This window comes from Chenopodium album, chromosome 18 (genome assembly GCF_948465745.1).
Source record: "Chenopodium album chromosome 18, dcCheAlbu1.1, whole genome shotgun sequence".
Taxonomy (NCBI): Eukaryota; Viridiplantae; Streptophyta; class Magnoliopsida; order Caryophyllales; family Amaranthaceae; genus Chenopodium; species Chenopodium album.
In genome coordinates, this window is record NC_137851.1 from 45,192,834 (window position 1) to 45,212,104 (window position 19,271).

Sequence of the window (19,271 nt, forward strand, 5' to 3'; positions counted from 1 at the left end):
AATTTGGAATTAAATTAATCATTCATTTTCTCATTTTCAACAACTCTCCCACATAGAAAGTTGATGGAAACTCTTGGGAGCATTTCCCTATAAATACCCACCTTGGGTAATGGGATTACTAACTTGAGTAGAATTCAAAAGGAATCTCCTAAAGAGTGAGAAAGCCTTAAGTTCGTAAAACTCTAGTAATTTTGGTCTAGCATCGTCTAAGCCACGAGGTAGGGGCCGGTTCGGGAAACGAGGGTGTGAGACGTTGGAGGTCTTGCATTAGCGAGTCTAGTAGTTTTCAAGTCCGAGCTCGAGATACGAGCGAAGTACGCGTCAAGGATGACTTGATCTTTCTCTCTCTTCTCTTTATGTGTTTATGTTTTATTAATTGCATGATATTTTGTTATGTTGTAGTTATTATGCATGCAATCCATTTTGCGGGTTTTGTTTTCGCGCAGTGTCAGACACCACAAAACCCTACATCATGCCATAACGAAGGATTAAATTGTATCTAAATAATGACATTTGATTTACATAAAATCTAAAATATACTTTCTAAAATATTAAATTGTTCATTATAACTATTACATGTGGTTAGTTATAGACTACTCCCTCCGTTTTTTTAACAAGCTATAGTTGAGATTTTCCACTATTCATATGTCATCATTGACTTAATTTCTTTTACCAATATATATAATATAAATATGATCATATAATATGTTGTTGGATTTGTCATAATGTCTAGTTTTATAAATTTATTTATTTTTCATAATTTTTACTAATCTCTCATCAAGATTATTGATGGTCAAAGTTATATCTTGGCAAATGTGCAAGTTTGACTGTAGCTTATAAAAAAACCAGAGGGAGTACGTACTTCACAGTTGAATAATTGGTGTGTCGAATCCTTATATTTTTATACCGTTTTTATAATTTGATTTTCATTATAATTATTTAACAACCATGCACTATTGCACGGGGTTTAACCTAGTTAATTATAAAACTCTTTTAAACAAGAGATATTGCTACTCATAGTTATATATTGCTCACATAAAGTTATTAAGTGATGAGTATATACAAAGTACATATATTAATGAAGTATGCATTTTATTACTTTCTTTAAAATAAATGGAAAATTCTACATTATGGCCTCAAAATTCCATGTTTTCTAGTTGGAAAACACACTTTGGCACCCTAGTTTTGAAATATTAACTAAAGTGCCCATTTTTAGGTTTATGGCTAACCCTTTTAGTTTTTGGTTAACCATATATAATTAATTTTTTTAAAAAAACCACTTGGAAAACCCCACTACCACTACAACATCGCCGGAACCCTAACCCACAAGCCCCAGACCTATCCCTCCCCTTCGCGCCAGCCAAACGACTAGCCCAACCGTACCCCAACACCTCCTTTTACCTTCCCCGTTCAGCCACTCCCTTTCCCTTCCCCTTCCCACGATTTGACCCCCCCCCCCCCTTGCCAGAATATATCGCAAAACGAACTCCCAAAACCCCCAACCTAAAACTCAAACCCTAACGAATTGAGGGTAGGTTGGGCTATGGGGTTTTAGGTTTGGGGTCGCTGGTTCGCGGTGGAGGAAGGGGAGGTCGAATCAGGGGAATGGTTCGTGGTTGTGTGGTTGGCCGGGGAAAGGAAATGGAGTGACTGGGGTTGGGCTGGTGAGCCGGCTGACGCGAGGGGTGGGCTGTGGGGTTAGGGTTTTGGCGAGGTAGTGGTGGCAGGGTTGATGATTGGTTTTTTTTTATAATTTAAATTTTAATGCTTATAAAATAATTTTATAATATAAAAATCAAAGGTTAACCATTTTAATTATAAAGGTTAGCCATAAAACCAAAAAATGAGCATTTTGGTTAATTTTCAAAACTCGAGTGCACTTAAGAGAGTTGGAAAAAAGTGTGTTTTACAAATAGAAAACATGGAACCTTGAGGCCACCATGTAGAATTTCCTAAAATAAATTCTCAATGGTGGCCCCCGACTTCTGCTACGCAAACATAGTGACCCTCTTGAAAATAGATTATACGAAATGACCCTATTTAAAGATTTTATCTCACTTATAAACTTATTTCATTAATTTGTAAACAAAAACTGACTATGGTTGGATTTATTTTATTTTATTTTTTATTTTTTTAAAAAAAAGAAAAACTAAAAAATCTAACCTACCACCAACCTAGCGAGCCCCATCACCAGTCCACCACCACGTCCATCTCCACCTTCTAGCCTCCCTCTCCCCTAACTACCATCACCTAGGGTTTCTCCGTTCCCCCTGCAAATGATCCTTCCTCTCTCTCCTCTTCCCACCGCAACCACAACCCCCTACCTTTCTCCTCCGCACAAACCAATCTTAAATAAGGGTTTTGACCGAACCACAACCATTATCCGTTTAGGGTTTCGACTGAGGTGGGGTGGTTTGGGTTTGATTTGGGTGGAAGAGAAAGCTAGGGGGTTACGATGGGTGGAGAAGAGTGGCCGGCGGAGGGGAAAGCTAGGGGGTTCGATCTGGACCGAGGTGGGCAGGGTTTGGGGTTCTTGGTGGGCGGTGGTCGAGGTGCAGTTGGCATAGCGTCACCGGTTGTCGAGGGAGCCTGGGTAGCGTCGCCGGTGGTCGGAGGAGCCTGGAAAAGTGTCGCCGAAAAGGGAGATGGTGGCTAGGTAGGTGGGGGTGGCTGGGTTAAATTTTTTCGTTAAAAAAAATTAACCTAACCAAGTTAATTTTTATTTACAATTTAATGAAATAAGGTTATAAGTGAGATAAAATTTTGTTGTTAAAAAAAAAATAATCTAACCATAGTTAATTTTTATTTACAATTTAATGAAATAAGGGTAGTTATAAGTGAGATAGAATTTTTAAATAGGGTCATTTTGTATAATCTATTTTCAAGAGGGTCATCATGTGTACGCAGCAGAAGAAGTTGGGGGTTACCCGTTGAAAATTTCCCATAAAAGATTGATCTCTAAGAGTATTATTTTTATAAGTTAGAATATTCTATCTTTGAAATGTTTTATTTATGGAAAATCTAATTTTGGAAAGGTTATTTTTGGAAATTCTAAATTTTTATAATTTATATGTATGGAAGTTTATTTAAGGAAAATTTATCTGTTTGTGGAAAGGAATATTTCCATTTTGGAGATTTAAAAGAAGGTTACTATTATTGGAATAATATGATTTTCCATGATCAATTGTTATTATACGCGTCACTTGTTGAGTAAGTCAATTGTCACATGTTGACAAAAGACACTCTAACCTATAAAAGACAACCCAACCTAAAATAAATCAAATTTGAAAAAAAAAAAAAAAACCCAACTTAATACAAATCAAACCCCAATAAAACTCGACTTGAAACTCTCAGAGCAAAGCCGTCAATTGTCCAATGCACTAGTGTTCATCAATTTTATTTTATTTTTTTAATTAGTATCTCTTTCTTCCTCCTCATTTATGCCCAATGTCATCACATGTCTACTTATGCTCATATAATCTCATTGGATACCCTTAAATTTTGTGGGCATAGATTTGCACATGAAACAATAATAAAAATTAAAAATTAAAAAATAATAATAATAATAATAATTCTCAAACTACTTACTATGTGTCAAGTCATATGGTCACAAGGTTTCTTTCTCTTAATTGGTGCTTTTAGATTTTAAAACATTTTTCTCTCTTCATGTCCACCCTAAATGGACAACCAATGTGTATCCATGCTCTTAAGTTGAATTGAACTCAAAACTAACCCAACTCAAAGTCGACTTGAACCAAAAAATCTCTACCTTATATGATCAAGCTCAAACCAGGCTGATCCAAATCCAACTATAATCCACACAACAATAAATAACCAGACCCGAGCAATTGATTTGACACCCATAAACAAATACATCAAAAAGCGACATACATAAGATATAACTGCTTTGTTGATCTCTTAGGTTAAACATGAATTACAATACCCCCTTTACTATGAATACGATCAACTTATGCTAAATTCAACCTTACCCTTAACCATATGTTTCTAAGTTGGAGAGCTGACCAACTAATCTACTTCCTCCCACAAAATTATAGCTTGATAGCAGCATTGTCACAACTTAATTCATATGATGACTTGCTGTTGAATTGTATCTCACTCGAGTGAGTAACTAACACAAAACAATTACAGTGAACGATCACTCGAGTGAGTCACACACAAAACAATTACAGTGGACAATAATTCACAAACTACAAATCTATTTGGAAAAGTATACTCAAAATATTAAGCACCAGATTTTATTATTTATATTTCACAAAGCAGCTCAATTAAATACTAAATTTACAAACAAAAATACGGGTCTGAATGTGTGATCTTGTTTCATATCCAGGAAACTTCATATAGACTAGTATCATAATCTCGAAGTCCTAAGAAGTCCTCCACTGCAATTCAATCTGAATGCGGCCATTTTTCGAGTCAATGAGATTGTAACTTTGATTGATTCTTCTATTACTCACCACATCCGCGAGATTAATGTCAACATATCCCAGATTTTCCTGTTTGCAAGTACAACAAAGGTATGAGAATTGCTGTAATTTGGAGGATTTGTTACACAGCATAACGGATTCAACAACATGAGCCAGCATGAAGCTGAAATAAAATTACAATGCGCATACCTTTGGATGAAGTAAACCTATTCTGGATGAGACACTATGCACTTCCACGTGCAGCTTATCATCAATTGGAGGTTCCTCCAACATAAACTCAAAATCCTCTTCCCATCTAGGATCTCTATTTTTCTTTATCGTCTGTCAAAATAACAAAGATAATAATATGTTCATAATGGATGAGGAAAAATAGCAACAAACAGCAAATTCCACACATTTACCACAAAGTAACTTCGCCCATCCAGGTGATCAATTACATCGCATTCTGTGTGGACACTGAATCACTGTTATCATCTCCATTGTGTATCATCTAATATAATTCTAAGGCTGACCTTAAGCAAGTTCAGTTAGATCACCTTTTGTTCAATCTCCACAATTACATTTTGCAGGAAAATACACGTCTATATAATTTTCTGCAGTCTATTTGTATAGCAAAGCAGATGCTCCTATGGGCGTGTGTGAGTAATTTTTGAAGTAAACTTTTAGTGTTTCGACATATTTATAAAACTATACTGATTTCAAACATTAGTGTTTGGCAAAGTGCTGAACACCTAGTCACTCAGATTTTAGGTGTCTGGTAGTGTTTCCAAAAGACTAACAGAACTAACTTTTGGGATATTGTTTTTCGAAAGCTACCAAAGTCTGTTTATGTTAAAACTTGAGCAGCAAATAATGCTGAGAGCAGTGTTTGGCAAAGTGCTGAACACCTAGTCACTTAGATTTTAGGCATAAAGGAAGTGTTTCAAAAGGTTTGCAAAACTAACTTTTGGGATATTATTTTTCGAAAGCTACCAAAGTCTGTTTATGTTACAGCTTGAGCAGCAAATAATGCTGAGAGCACCAACATTACTTTGACAGCAAATAACTAATTTTAGCTTCTAATAGCTGATAGCTACAGCTAAGTAACAACTTATTTTGCTAATTAAGCCCATACTACAATGTACAATTCTTTCTAAGCACTAAACAGATAAAAATCAACAAATTATAAAGCCCCGATATTTCGTTTTTAGAACCTTACGTTGCAACATTATAAGATCTCTATTGATCCAGTTATAAAGACAAATGACTACAGAAGATGAGAGGTGAGCAATGATAGCATTGCAAGAAATTTTTGAATCACAAGTCACAACTAAGCTTGTCACTGATCTTTTTCTTTGGAAATTGCAAAGTTCAGATCAACCTAGGTAACTTATGCTATTTTTTAAATCAAACCAGGGGTTCTCCACTGGAATACATCAGTTACATGGATATCTTGGCAAGTTGGCATCCAATGATGATGTCCCTAATCCAGCCAAGAAAGGCTGTATTCTTAGTCGGGCTCTTGGCTACCTACCATTCCAACATGCAATCGCTTCACTTCTTTAAATTTGTGCATAACAAAATTAAGTAGCTATAAACATGTAAAGGAATTGAACAAGGCTATAGTTCACTTCAACAAAACGTGAAAACTTTAATAGATATTACCTCCATTTTTTTTAGTTGACACGTTTTGACTTTAGCACTATTCACACACTCCCCTTTGACTGTGTTTTGTGCTTTATACATAATGAAAAATATAGTCATGTGGGATCTTGTTAGATTCGTCACGATATATATTTTTAAAATATCAACTTTTCATAATTTTTGCTTATCGGTAATTAAAGATATGAATGGTTGAAGTTGTGCATTGACAAACGTAACTAAAGAAACGTGTCAACTAAAAAGAAACAGAGGAAGTAATATATAACAACCCCCCCCCCCCCTCAGTGTACTTTCCTTATTGAATCCGTTTCTTTTTCCACACCAAATACCGACAGTATGAATGTTCAAGTCTTACATTAGTTACATGTATAGATGCTATATGATGAAGAGATAATTTAAAACAGCAATAGTGTAAATTATCCAGTTTAGCAGTAAGAATATGAAAATACGGAAGCACTTTAAGCTTTTGCAGAGAGTTGTTTGGTGCCGTACCTTAGTCTTTCTTTCTTCGCCTTTCAATATTAGGCGAACATAAGGATTTGTGTGGTGCTTTCCTTCAACATCTTGAGCTTGATGGACAGTCACTACAAGTAAACCACCACCATCAGGTGTCCCTTCTGGAGCCTTCTCAACTGTTCCAGAATCCTCAGGATCATCAGGCATCTCATCCTCCTTAAATGGTTTGTATGTAACTTCTAGAACAAGCTGTCCACGTGACTTCTCATTTCTAACATCTTCAGGATCCATGCTTTTCAGGAGCTCCAAAGTCAAGATTTTTGTTTCTTCTGGTGTAAGATCTTTCACCGGAACAACATTTATTCCCATCTTGTCATGGCTGCCGAACTAATTTACAAGAAGGAAGACCTTATGTTAAGTAAATTATTATTTGTAAACTTTAATTGGCAACATTAGCATTCAGTTATATACCTTTTCCCAGTCATAGACAAAGACCTCTAAAACTTGAGTCTGTGGATCTCTGATGGACATAGAGAATTCTTCATTCCACTCAGGGTTCAGATTCTTGTACTTTACAGTAGTTTTCTTTGAAGGAAGCTTATCCTCTGTAAGTTTCAATTTGACATATGGGTCAGATGCTCCAAGAAGATCTTTCTTTTTTAGATTCATAGCTTTCACAACCTTGACATGTATAACTCCAACAGGTTTCTTCCTAGCCCTGTAAAGTTGGAGAAAGCACATTATATAATAAAGAAAGGTATGCAAACATGCAACCACTTAGTTGTGAGAAAAATAGATATATACAGAGACAGAGAGGAACATAGAAAGAGCAACAGAGAAGAGAAGACTTTTGAAAGAGACAAGTCACTTACTTTCCAGGATCCAATATAGGTATTTCAAGGGTCTTAGGCCATAAGTACATGTTGGCTACCTGTTCTTTAATTAATTCCTGCATACAGTACATAAGTGGTGAGAGATGAAATTTATTTTTGAAAAAAAAAACGTACTACAGCTAAAGGAGGAGAAAAAAAAATGTTACCAAATTTAAAAGATATTTAGGGATCAGGAGAATGACCCTTCATCAATAAAAGAGTAAAAAGATCATGTTTTTCTTAAAATGGACCACCAATGACATTGGTGCCACTGCATATAGGCATACTTAAACAGAATTCAAGAATGAAGTCGCAAAGGAAATAAGTTGATAACCCCTATAACAAATTTCTAGTTTGAAACATCAATCAGAAGCGATCAGTCTATGATCAGATCTGGTTACTATATACCAACACGAGGGGTGTATCATTGTGGCTAGATGTTGGGAAAAAAGATTTAAGATATTTCTCTTACTTTAGTTTTAGGTGCAACTGAACTTTTATTAGTGGATAGACTTGTGCCTTGCCTTAGTCAATCATTGTCCTTTCTAGTTCAATAGGAAGCAATCAATACAGAAGGAACCAGGAAATCACTAATGTATTTTGTTTAGGAAGAAAGGCAATCCAGAAATACATATACTTGTAACGGCAAGAATGGTGAATAAGTTAATTTCCAGTCGAATTGAAGATACTAACAATTTAGGTTGCATACCCCCACGTAAAGAAGGATTTGATTGAAAACTAGTTTACAACTTTGCAAGTTGGAAGTCAATATTGATACCATGGAGTTTATTGGACCAAATTATTGGCCCAAGCTTATTGAAGCAGCATTTTGCCAATACAAATGTACATGCCTTTGAAGTTTAAAAAAAGAAAGGGTTACATCTCTTTCTTTTTGTTATAACGGATGCAAGAAAGATCAAATATTGAAAGTTAAATTAACAAGAAAAAAACACACAAATTTATGTGGTTTACCAACAACGTGTTGGCACAAAGAGGCGAGAGTAATAGTTTTATTGATCTTGAAGAAAACAAATTGATTGTCTCTCAGATTTCTAATGTTACTTATCTCAGAATTCACTGACGAGAAATAAACACCGGGTCCACTCAATCTTAACTTGTGCTTGAAGATCAAAAGGCCTTTATAAAGCATATAATGGGGCTAGGGGGAGAGGTAGGATGATACATATTGGAAAATGTGAGAGACGAGCCACATGGGAGAGTAACAATGTTCCACAATAACAACACAATCAAATGTATGTCAAAACCACCTCACTTAGCATCTAACCTCCCCAAAACACCATAAAAGTCAAATAAAAAATCACCAAATACCAAAATAATTTAATTTCCTCTTTTCTTTTATCTTTCGCCTTTTTTCTCTTTATTTTTTTTTCAACTATAACCCCTTGCCTTCTTCTTCTTCTTCTTCTTCTTTTTCAAACTCTTTTTGTTCATCATTTTTGTTTTCAATTTTAAAATTTTCAATTTCAAAATAACTTTGAATTTCCATTGAGAATCTCCTTCATTGAACCTCAAATAGAACATTTAGCCAAATAAAAGTCACAAATCTAAACATAAACCACTCCCCCAAACTAGGCTAGGGAATTGAGGCTAATGGCTTGTAATATGGCTAATTCAATGAAGGGTAAAGCTCAACATGGGTAACAATTAGGGAGCAAATGCACAAAAGCTTACTTCTGGATGCTCAAATCAAGACTTTTATCATTTCAATCATGCACCCATCACAACCAATTTATTAAGAGACTTAAGATAAAATCAAGACCAATGTTGCACTAGGAACTATCACACACCAAAAATATACTGTTAAAAACATGACAGTTAATTAGTCAAATTTCAAAAACTCACATGGCTTGGGTCTACAAAACTAACTAGCTAGACTAAAAAAGCACAACACATGTTACCAAAAACCAATCGATCGCATGCTACATTCCACGTAGTTATCAACGTATAAAGCACTTCGGCCGAAATAATAACTAAGGTGACTAGAAGCTCAAAGAGTCTTATCTAATCCGTACACAGTTCAAAGTCAACCATGCAAAAGAGGCATATGAATGCATAGAATAAAGCAAATAAAAAAGAAAACAACTAAACTAAGAAAGCAATACATGTTTTTTGTTACACGTAAAATCCCATCCTTGATAGACAATAAAAATTGTGTAACACCTACGAAAAACAATAAAAACTACACTATGAAAGCCTTAAAACATAAATTTCCGTCCCCAATAATAGAATAAAACACAGTATCCTCACTGTGGAAAATAAAACACGTAAGAGAGAGAAGAAAGAAAAGCTCACTAAACAGGAGCCTCATTGACCAAAGAGGTGTCTATTGGAGTCTTAGTAGATGCAGCGATGTAGTCAGAAGCTATTGTCTATTGGCGAAGAAAGACGACCTCCGAATCAATGGTTTGGAATCAACACTCCAAACAAGCAAACAAGCTAAATGATCAATGACCTCCTGAGCAAAGGTACGAATGCTATCCATGAAGTCCTTAAACTCCCCTACAGTGACTGGATTTACACTAGACCCCTCCCAACTGCCATTGTGATGAAAAGGGTTGGTGGGATCTGTCCAAGAAAAAAAAGAGTGTGGGATTTCTTTAGTCGATCAAAGGTAAAGGAGCAGAGAAAGACAGAAAGTGACTTGCTATGTACATCGCCTTGATATCGAGAGTAGGAAATAATAATAGGGCATTTGGTGTACCCATACGAGTCTAGGGAGTGGGAAACATAGCATAAGGAATCGGGTGAGAGTCCTTCTCTACTTTAACCTTCCATACAAACATATCCATCTTCGGTATCATCAACCAACCATATTGTTCCATGCTCACATGATCAAGGAGAGTATATTTGTTCAACTACTTCAAGGTAGACAAATCAATCCCCACATGCTTAGCAAAGATGGTTAAGAAGATCCCTATAGTGATAGGCCCATTTGGCTTTAGTGGTTCTTACATGGTAATCTAGACAAGATGAGAATGGGTAGATTTCAGGTGAGAACTAGCTGTTATTGTGGTCCTCATGGTGCAATTACACAATAAATTGAAACTAAATTGTTGTTGATTACCTTAAATTATAAATCAATTGGAATCACTCAAACCTTAATTCATGTATTTACCACAGCCTCAAACTGATGCTTAAACGTTGTATGGAAGTGAATTTAATTTTGAATAGGGAAAAGTGCCCTTTCATGGTCAATGAAAGAGTGGTACTTAGTCATCTTATTTCTAATTATGGCATTCAAGTTGACAAAGCAAAAATTGAGATGATCTAGGAACCTCCCACTTCAGAGAATGTCAAGGAAATGAGAGGCTTTCTTGGTCACGCATGTTAAATCGCCGTTTTATAAAAGATTTTTCAAAAATTGCGTAACCTTTCATTCTATTTTTGCTCAAGGATGCCATAATTTTATTTATTGACGCGTGTATGGAGTCTTTTAGTAGGATAAAAGAAACATTGATACCAACTCCAATCATACAACCTCTGGATTGGGATTTACCATTCGAGATTTATGTAATGCGAGTGATTATGCTTGGAAGTTGTGCTTGGACAATGAAAGGACAAGACTTCGCATGTCATCTACTATGCTAGTTAACCTTGGATGAAGCTCAAATGAATTATACTACCACTGAGATGGAGCTCCTAGTGATTGTTTATGCCCTTGACAAAGTTTCGACCTTCCCTCATTGGTTCAAAAGTGATTGTTTACACTAACCATGCCGCCCTCCAGAGGCTCATTTGATAGATTCTACTCCTTAAAAGTTAGATTATGAGATTCGAGATACAGAAAGGGTGCATAGAACGTCGTTGCGGATCACCTTCCTCGATTGAGATTTGAGTCATCTTCATATAGCCTTATTGATGACTATTTTCCTTTTGATCATCTTTACTCTGTTTCTACTATGTTCTATGCTAGGTGGTTCACATCCTTACATCCTCCGGATTTGACTTGCTAACAACGTAAGTGGTTCTACCATGATGCTAAGTGGTACTTTTGGGATGGTCCTTATTTGAATTGGAAGTGTGCTAATGAAATGTTTAGAAGGTGTGTATAGGATTATAATACTTATGGTGTTCTTCATCATCGCCACAACCTACCTTCTAGTGGACACCTTGGTTTTATTGAGATTGTCTTCGGAGAATTTAAATGTGGTTTCTATTGACTATCACTATTTAAGGATGCTCGTGCCTTTTGTAATGCATGTAATTAGTGTCAACGAACAGGGAATATATCAAAGAGGCGAGAGATGCTGCAATATGGGATTTTTGACGTCGAGTCTTTTGTTGTATGGGCCATTGATTTCATGGGATCATTCCCTTCATCTCGTGGGAATCGGTATACCTTAGTTATCGTCGAGACTATGTTACAAAGTGGGTTGCAGCTATAGTGTCGTTAACTAATGACTCTAAGGTCGTTATGAAGCTACTCCCTCAGTCCCCAAATATAGTTCCCATTTTCCTTTTTAGGTGCCTAAAACATGATATTCCCATTTCATATTTTTCTATTATTATACACAATGAAAATACCAAATTACCCCCACTTTTTTTGTTTTTATTCACTAAACTACCTACAATACCCTTATATTCTCTATAAATATATGTGCCCCACCCATGTGCATGTCCTTTTTTCTATTTCATGTACTTATTATTTGTCATCCACCCACTTTTTTTTTGTACTTTACTCTCTTTTTTATGTACTTTAGGTACTTTCTCCTCCCATTTCTTAATTTCCGTGTTTTTAGCTAAACGGAAACTTTAAAGGGACAAAGGGAGTATTTAAGAAGATCATCTTTTGCATTTTGAAGTTCCAAGGGTTGTGATTAGTGATTAGGGTTCTCATTTCCATTAACGAACTTTCAAACCCACAAGGTCGACTTGGCCTATCATCCCTAAACAAGCAGCGAAGTTGAGGTATATGGTCGACAGATAAAGAGAATACTTGAAAAGGTAGTCAATAAGTCCCAAAAAGATCCAAAAAGATTGGTCGTCTAAGTTAGATGATAAATTATGGGCTTCGCGAACGACCTACAATTACAAGACTTTGTTGGGAGAACTTTGTATCGGTTGGTGTATGGCAAGCATGTCACTCATCGAAATAGAATATCTTTTACAATGGGCCATTAAAGAGATCAGTGTAATCTTAGAGATCAATGCAATCCAATTGATTCATAATTTGAGGTAATTAACAATAATATAGTCTCAGTTGATTGTTAAATTGCACCATGAGGACCACAAGAACAACTAGTTCCCACTTACACCCATAAGATCCACTCCAACAAAAAGAAACCCTCTACGAAAAGCGAGAGCTCCACCTTAAAAAAAAAAACAAAAAAAAAAAAAACCCAAACCACCACACAAAACTCCTCCATTCACTTCTCCCACCACTTCACCTCTCACTCACCACCCTTTTTCAAGGTTAAGCAAGTCTCATCAAGAACACAACTTTTCACTTCAAGGCCAAGAAATCAAGACAACACTTTCATTTCTCATATGAAGATGGTAAGAAAATTGGAGTTGATGATTGTTTACAAGCAATTGCTCGGAAGTGTGGCTGGTCTAAGGTCCTTAATTGAAGGAAGAGGTTTATCAGGATTTGGTTGTGGAGTTTCTTGCATCTTTGATAGTTTTTTAAGATAATGATATATTGTTCTTTCTTAATGGGGTGGAAAATACAATGAGGCCAAAAAAGGTTAATGAAATTTTTGAGTGGCCTTGTGATGGAACCATTAGTCCCACAAATTTTGGTTCATTTTGTGGTGATAAGGATGACTTTAGATTTCACCAAAAGGTCTTTTGGAGAGACCTTTTGGGTGTAGGGTTGGAAAGTTGGTTCTACTAAGTCTTTTTCAATTGTAAACTTGGTGCCGCGTATATTACATTGCCTACTTTTACAAGCATTCAATCCAAAGACGGAGATGGGGCAAATTGCTACTAGCGATTTCAAGACGCTATAGTGGTTCTTACATGGAAATTGGGACAGGATGGGACAACTTGATTTCGGGAAATTCCTAATTGTTGCATTTCTTGTGGAGAGAATCAATCCAAAAGAGCCTATCACTATAGTTGTTTCCTTAAGGTCTTTGCTAAGAATGTGGAGTTCAATTTGTCTTCCTTTAAACAGTTAAATAAATATACTCTTGATCATGTGAGCATGAAACGGTATGGTTTGTTGATGATACCCAAGATGGATATGTTTGTATGGAAGGTTAAAGGAGAGGAGGACTCTCACCCGGTTCCTTATGGGTACACCAAATGCTCACTTCCTTTATGGGTACACCAAATGCTCTATTGTTTCTACCTACTTACAACATCAAGCCGATCATGCGGACAGCAAATCACTTTTTTGGATCCTTTACCTTTGGTGAAGACACTCTAAAGAAATCCAACTCATTTTCCTCGCCCACCCTTTTAACCATAATGTCAATTTCAAGGGGTCTAGCGTAAATCCACTCACTCTAAAGGAGTTCATGGAATTCATGGATAACATTAGTACCTTTCTTCAAGAGGTCATTGATATTTATCTGGTTTGGAGCTACAATTCCAAACCATTGATTCGGGGGTCATCTCTCTTCACCAACAAAGAGTAGCTTCTGACAACACCATTACATCTATTGAGACTCCAATCGACTCCTCTTCGGTCAATGAGGCTCCTATTGAGTGACCTTTTCTTTCTTCTCCCTCTTGCATGTGTTTAATTTTCTACGGTAAGGACACTATGTTTCAATTCTAGCTTAAGGAGGGGAATTTATCTTTTAATGTTTTCATACAGTAGTTTTTATTGCTTTTCGTAGGTGTTACACGGTTTGTACTATCTATTAGGGATGGAAGTTAACATGTAACAAAAATCATGTATTACTTTTTAAGTTTAGTTGTTTTCCTTTTTTTCCTTTAGTCTACGTATTCATGTGCCTCTATTTGCATTGTTGACTTTGAACCGTGTACGGACTAGATAAAACTCTTTTGAGCTTCTTCTCACCTTTGTTATGATTTTGAAATTCACTTGGTGTGCTTTAGACGTTGATAACTACGTGGCAATGTAGCTTGCGATTGATTGGTTTGTGGTAAGATGTTTTGTTCCTTTTGAGTCTAGCTAGTTGAAATTTGTGGACCAAATGTCCAAATCCATGTGATTTTTTAAAACATGACTGATTAACTGCAATTTTTATAACCATCTATATTTTTGTTTGTATGTGTGATAGTTGCTAATGCGACACTGATCTTGATTTTGTCTTAAGTCTCTTAATAAATGGGTTGCGATGAGTATATGATTGAAATGATAAAGGTCTTCTATTTTTCTTAATATAAGCCTCCAGAAATAAGGTTTTGTGCATTTGCTCCCTAATTGTTACGCATGTTTGAATAGCCATATTATAAGCCATTAACCTCAATTGGTTACTATTCCCTAATAAAGATTAAAAATGACGGAACAAAAAGAGAGTTTTGAAAAAAAAAGAAAAAGAAAAAGAAGACAAGGGGTTATATAAAGAGAAAAAAGGGCCGAAAGAAATAAAGAAAGAAGAGGAAATTAAATTACTTTGGTATTTTATTATTATTTATTTGGCTTTTATAACGTTTTGGGGAGATTAAATGCTAAGAGAGGTTGTTTTGACATGCATTTGGTTGTTTTGTTATTGTAAATCATTATTACTCACCTGGCTCATTTGTCATATTTCCCCAAATGTATCATCCTACCTCTTCCCTAGCCCCATTACAAGCTTTATAAAGACGTTTTTTTTTATCTTCATGCATAAGTTATGGTTCAGTGGACCGAGTCTTTAGTCAAAGTTAAAGATTATTTGTTGCATTATGAGTTAACATGGCATATCATCCATTTTACACATTGTTGTCTATGGTTCGCGCATATTACACATTACCTAAATTGTTCGATCCTCGTCTATTTCTTAACAACTTTAATTCAACCATATAAATAATCAATAATAAATAACTTTAACTTCCTTAAATAAATTATTCTATTTTAAAAAGAAAAATATTATGGACAAAAACCAAAAAATAACACGTGTCATTGCTGGTGTGTCTTTAATATATAGTTATTGATGATTGATTGATGGATGATTGATATAATAGGTGTTTGCGGCTCTACTTATTTCCCATATATAAAATTCCATATATTTCTCAATAATTTGATCCTATTGCCCATTATACTTCTGCTACCTCCAACATTACTTGTTTATTTGTTCATTCTTAAATGGGTGTGCTTCTGCCAATATTAGATTAGGGAAAATTAGTATTGTTATTATTCCATTGTCTTAATCATAACGATAGTTGGGATTTGACAGACGTTGATTCAATTATGGACATAATATTCTCCGGGACAAGGTAAAACAAATTGTTAGGGAAGTTAGGGTGCCGGTTACAAAATTCCACGGGGCTTAATGTTTGTTATTAAAAGAGTGCTCATTCCACATTCTATAGCATTATGAGAAGAATAAAGGCAGATATAAAAGAAGACAAAGACATACCTGAACAAATCTATACAGGCCTGGAATCGCCATAGCATCTGCACCTAACAACTTCAAGCCAAAGTCGACATGTGGCTGCAGATTTCCCAAATCCACAATTCATTTTGTGAGCCAACAAAATGTAAGGACAACATTCACAAATAACAAACAAATGTTGATTTGTAGTTCACAAGACAGCCAAGCTGCCAAGGGCAAGCCTCATCGGTTAAACAGTAGGAAATATTTCTAGAAAGTGACTTCTTTAGAATAAATATTGTGATTTTATGAGGATCCAAAAATAATGTACAATATAAATGACTTTGCAAGAGGACTATTAGCCTCTAGGTAAAAATGCAAAGGGTGGAGGTACCAGGCACTTGAAATCACCTACCTTCTCCATAAGAGAAACATATATATTGGCAAAGCAAGGAAATGCTGGCACCAAAGGCTTCAATGTAATACGAGGATGAGCAAACACTTGCAAATCGACCACCTGAAGCATATGAGCTATATTAACTTTACTGATGGAATCACATGTTACATTAGTCCGCAGGTAGTTAAACAGCACAGTTTGAGGAAGGGAAAGGAGGAGAGGGGGGGGGGGGGGGGTGGTTGCCTTTTGGATTTATTAATACCTGCACAGTGGCTTTCAATCCAAATGCTTTGACTGTCACATGAATGTTAGGGTTCCCTGCCCATTTTAATGCTGGTTCCATAATCAACTCTTTCTCTTCAGTAGTGTATACCTTCATTCCTGATATTATTTCAAGAAACAGTCACTGATACATCTCAGTGAATATAAAAAAAGCTACATTACCATCTCCAGATTGATAAGCTCAACAAACATTGACTCATGGAGCAATTCCAATATGCCTTGTACAAGATTCCGTCCACGGTCCATTATATAGAATGATAATATATGCTATCATACATTCATACCACCTTAAGCACATGTACAAACAACTGATCTACAAATGCTTGCATGATATGTAGCAATAAATTGTACAAAGGTAGTCCACAGAACAGTGAAAACACTCTCTTCAGCAAATCAGCAAGATAACCCTTCATCCGTTAAGGATGTTTGAAATTGTACATGATATATCTGACCATTCTTCCAGCATTCTATCTTAACTGCAAGATTGACATATAATGAAAGCTCATTGTAACCTGTGCAGCACATATCTTCTATTATTTTCATCTCAACTGCATAACTGACATTCACAAAGTTCCATTGAAACATTTTGTTTGACTTATATGTCTGTAAAAGTAAAACCTGATTCAATTCCTGTAATTCCTAATAAGTAGTAACTGAACTAGAATTTTCACTTATTTCCAACAAGCAATCTTAAGTGAAAAGTACTTGAGGGACTATGTCATGTTTCACTGTACACAATGTACATACATTGCAAGAGAGAACAAGTAATCCAACCTTGGAAAGTAGGAGGCAGGGTGCCTAAGCTAAGTGTTTCAAAGTCAACTGACTGAATTTTGTACTTTGGAATGTGCTCGGCAATAATGGGCTTTGATATATCCCTTGCAGTCTTGCAAATCGCCTACAAAAATCGTTAAATTGATGACATAAGATTCGTCAGGTAATTGCACCTGAAAAAGCTTCTAAAACAAATTGCATTGACGGTAAGCACCTTATCTAGATAGGGCCACATATGCTGTATGAACTTGTTAAGCCAATCCACCTTCACAAAAGTAAATAGAAATTAGCTTCACTTATGAGTAATGACCCTAAATTTTAGTCAATTTAGGATAATAAGGATCCGAGAACGAGCACATACACGATCAAAGTCTGGATTTTTCACCCAAAGTGGTATCTCAGGAAGAACTCTCAGCAAGTCCTTGGCATCGAGATCAGCCAGCGAACGAACTTCGGGATCCTAAGAATCAATTAAGATTCAGATGAGTGTGTAAATCCAAAGCCAAATGGATCATAAGTAATAAAGCATACACAAACATCATCATCAACAGTTCTACAAATTTTTGTCACATTGCTTGATGAAATCTTCCTGTAGTGAAATATTAGACTATACAAAAATTACTCAACCCCACCAACATATATTACATGTTAAACAAGATTAAATTAATCTTCGGAAATTGCCTTAATTTTATGCAAAGTTTATATCACTAATAAAAAATTTTAATTTACAGTATTAACATAAACAAATTAGCATTTCTAATCAGCAAAAATTGAAAATTTGCAGAAAATTAAACAGAGAAAATTTAGAGGCAAACCTTGACATCAGTAGACTGGAAGAAGATGAAGAAATAGTACCCAATTACAAGCCCAACACAAGATCCAAATCCAAACCCAAAAACACTCAGAATTGTGTTCAAAAACCCCATGTTTGTAATCACCTTCCAAAATAAACACAAACCCAGAAATTTTCTCTCTTCAATTTGATCAAATCAAGCAAACCCACATAGAAAAAAAAGAGGGGATACTAAAAATTGAACCAAAACCCTCAAATTTTACAGATTTCAATGCTCAAATTTTATAATATGAACAGAATCTCAAGAAAGGCACTTTACATAATCAATTAATGAAGATATTATAATCCTAAATTAAGGCCCATTAACAAGTTTACTACTGTAATGTAGTAATGAATATAGCATCCACTCATATACCTCAAAAATTTGAAAGGGAAATTTGATAAATAATTGCAGGTATTAAATGGTTCCACGTACAGTTGGTGAAATTGGATTTAGCAAAAGATTGGTCGATTCAAAAAAATTGGTGGGACATTGATTGAGATGCTAAGTAATCCAAAAAATAATTAATTAAGGAGCTTACTAATTGTATAGTTGTTGACTAATTAGTGTTATGTGGTGAGAGAGGGAAGTGACAAATTAGCCAATATAAAATGTGATTGTGATACTAGTGGATAGATTGATTTACAAATCAGAAAACTACAAGTTGGCGTAGTATGAGTGGGGTTGACCCCACCTTTTTTTATTTCTTGGGATTTTTGCAACATCTTGTCGGCATTATACTTTTGAATGAATTCAAACATTGTACTCGTACGAGTAACTAACATAACGGATGAATTTTAACTAAAAGCATGTGTCATTAAAAAGGTCAGGATTTTTAACCTTTTTTTTTTTTTTTTTTGGTAAATAAATAATTACGAAGTATTTTATCTGATGAAAATTTGTTTTGGGCCTTGGGCAGTTGGGCATAGCCTAGGTCCTAGGCTCTATTTAGTTCGTCTTATATTTACTTATCTTTAATAGTTAATGCGTACACCCCATTATAGGTAGGGATACCTACAGCTAGCACTGTCAAAACGGTTTGACAGTTCGGTTTCGGTTCGGTAGTTAATCGGGTCGGTTTGGAATCGGTTTAATTGTCTCGCGGGTCGGTTTTGGTT

General features: G+C 35.5%; 1 protein-coding gene across 1 annotated transcript; it reads right to left on the bottom strand.

The window, feature by feature from the left end:
- Positions 1-4,231: 4,231 nt before the first annotated feature.
- Positions 4,232-18,679, bottom strand: LOC145592445 (synaptotagmin-2-like). The gene is made up of 12 exons (XM_081648893.1): positions 18,136-18,679; positions 17,682-17,780; positions 17,535-17,585; positions 17,321-17,444; positions 16,527-16,645; positions 16,283-16,384; positions 15,913-15,987; positions 7,415-7,491; positions 7,014-7,260; positions 6,579-6,929; positions 4,635-4,766; positions 4,232-4,514 (listed from the first exon to the last, which is right to left on the bottom strand). The coding sequence occupies exons 1-12, from the start codon at positions 18,244-18,246 to the stop codon at positions 4,386-4,388; spliced, it is 1,617 nt and encodes a 538-aa protein (XP_081505019.1). The 5' UTR covers positions 18,247-18,679; the 3' UTR covers positions 4,232-4,385.
- Between the last annotated feature and the right edge of the window lie 592 nt (positions 18,680-19,271).

Bases quoted from the DNA above. Each gene is read 5' to 3' on its own strand.
- LOC145592445 (XM_081648893.1), bottom strand. From the start codon at position 18,246: ATGGGGTTTTTGAACACAATTCTGAGTGTTTTTGGGTTTGGATTTGGA. The intron at 16,646-17,320 runs GTTGGATTACTT...AAATAATATCAG, and splicing joins CCTGCCTCCTACTTTCCAAG to GAATGAAGGTATACACTACT. The intron at 6,930-7,013 runs GTATATAACTGA...CTTGTAAATTAG, and splicing joins TTGTCTATGACTGGGAAAAG to TTCGGCAGCCATGACAAGAT.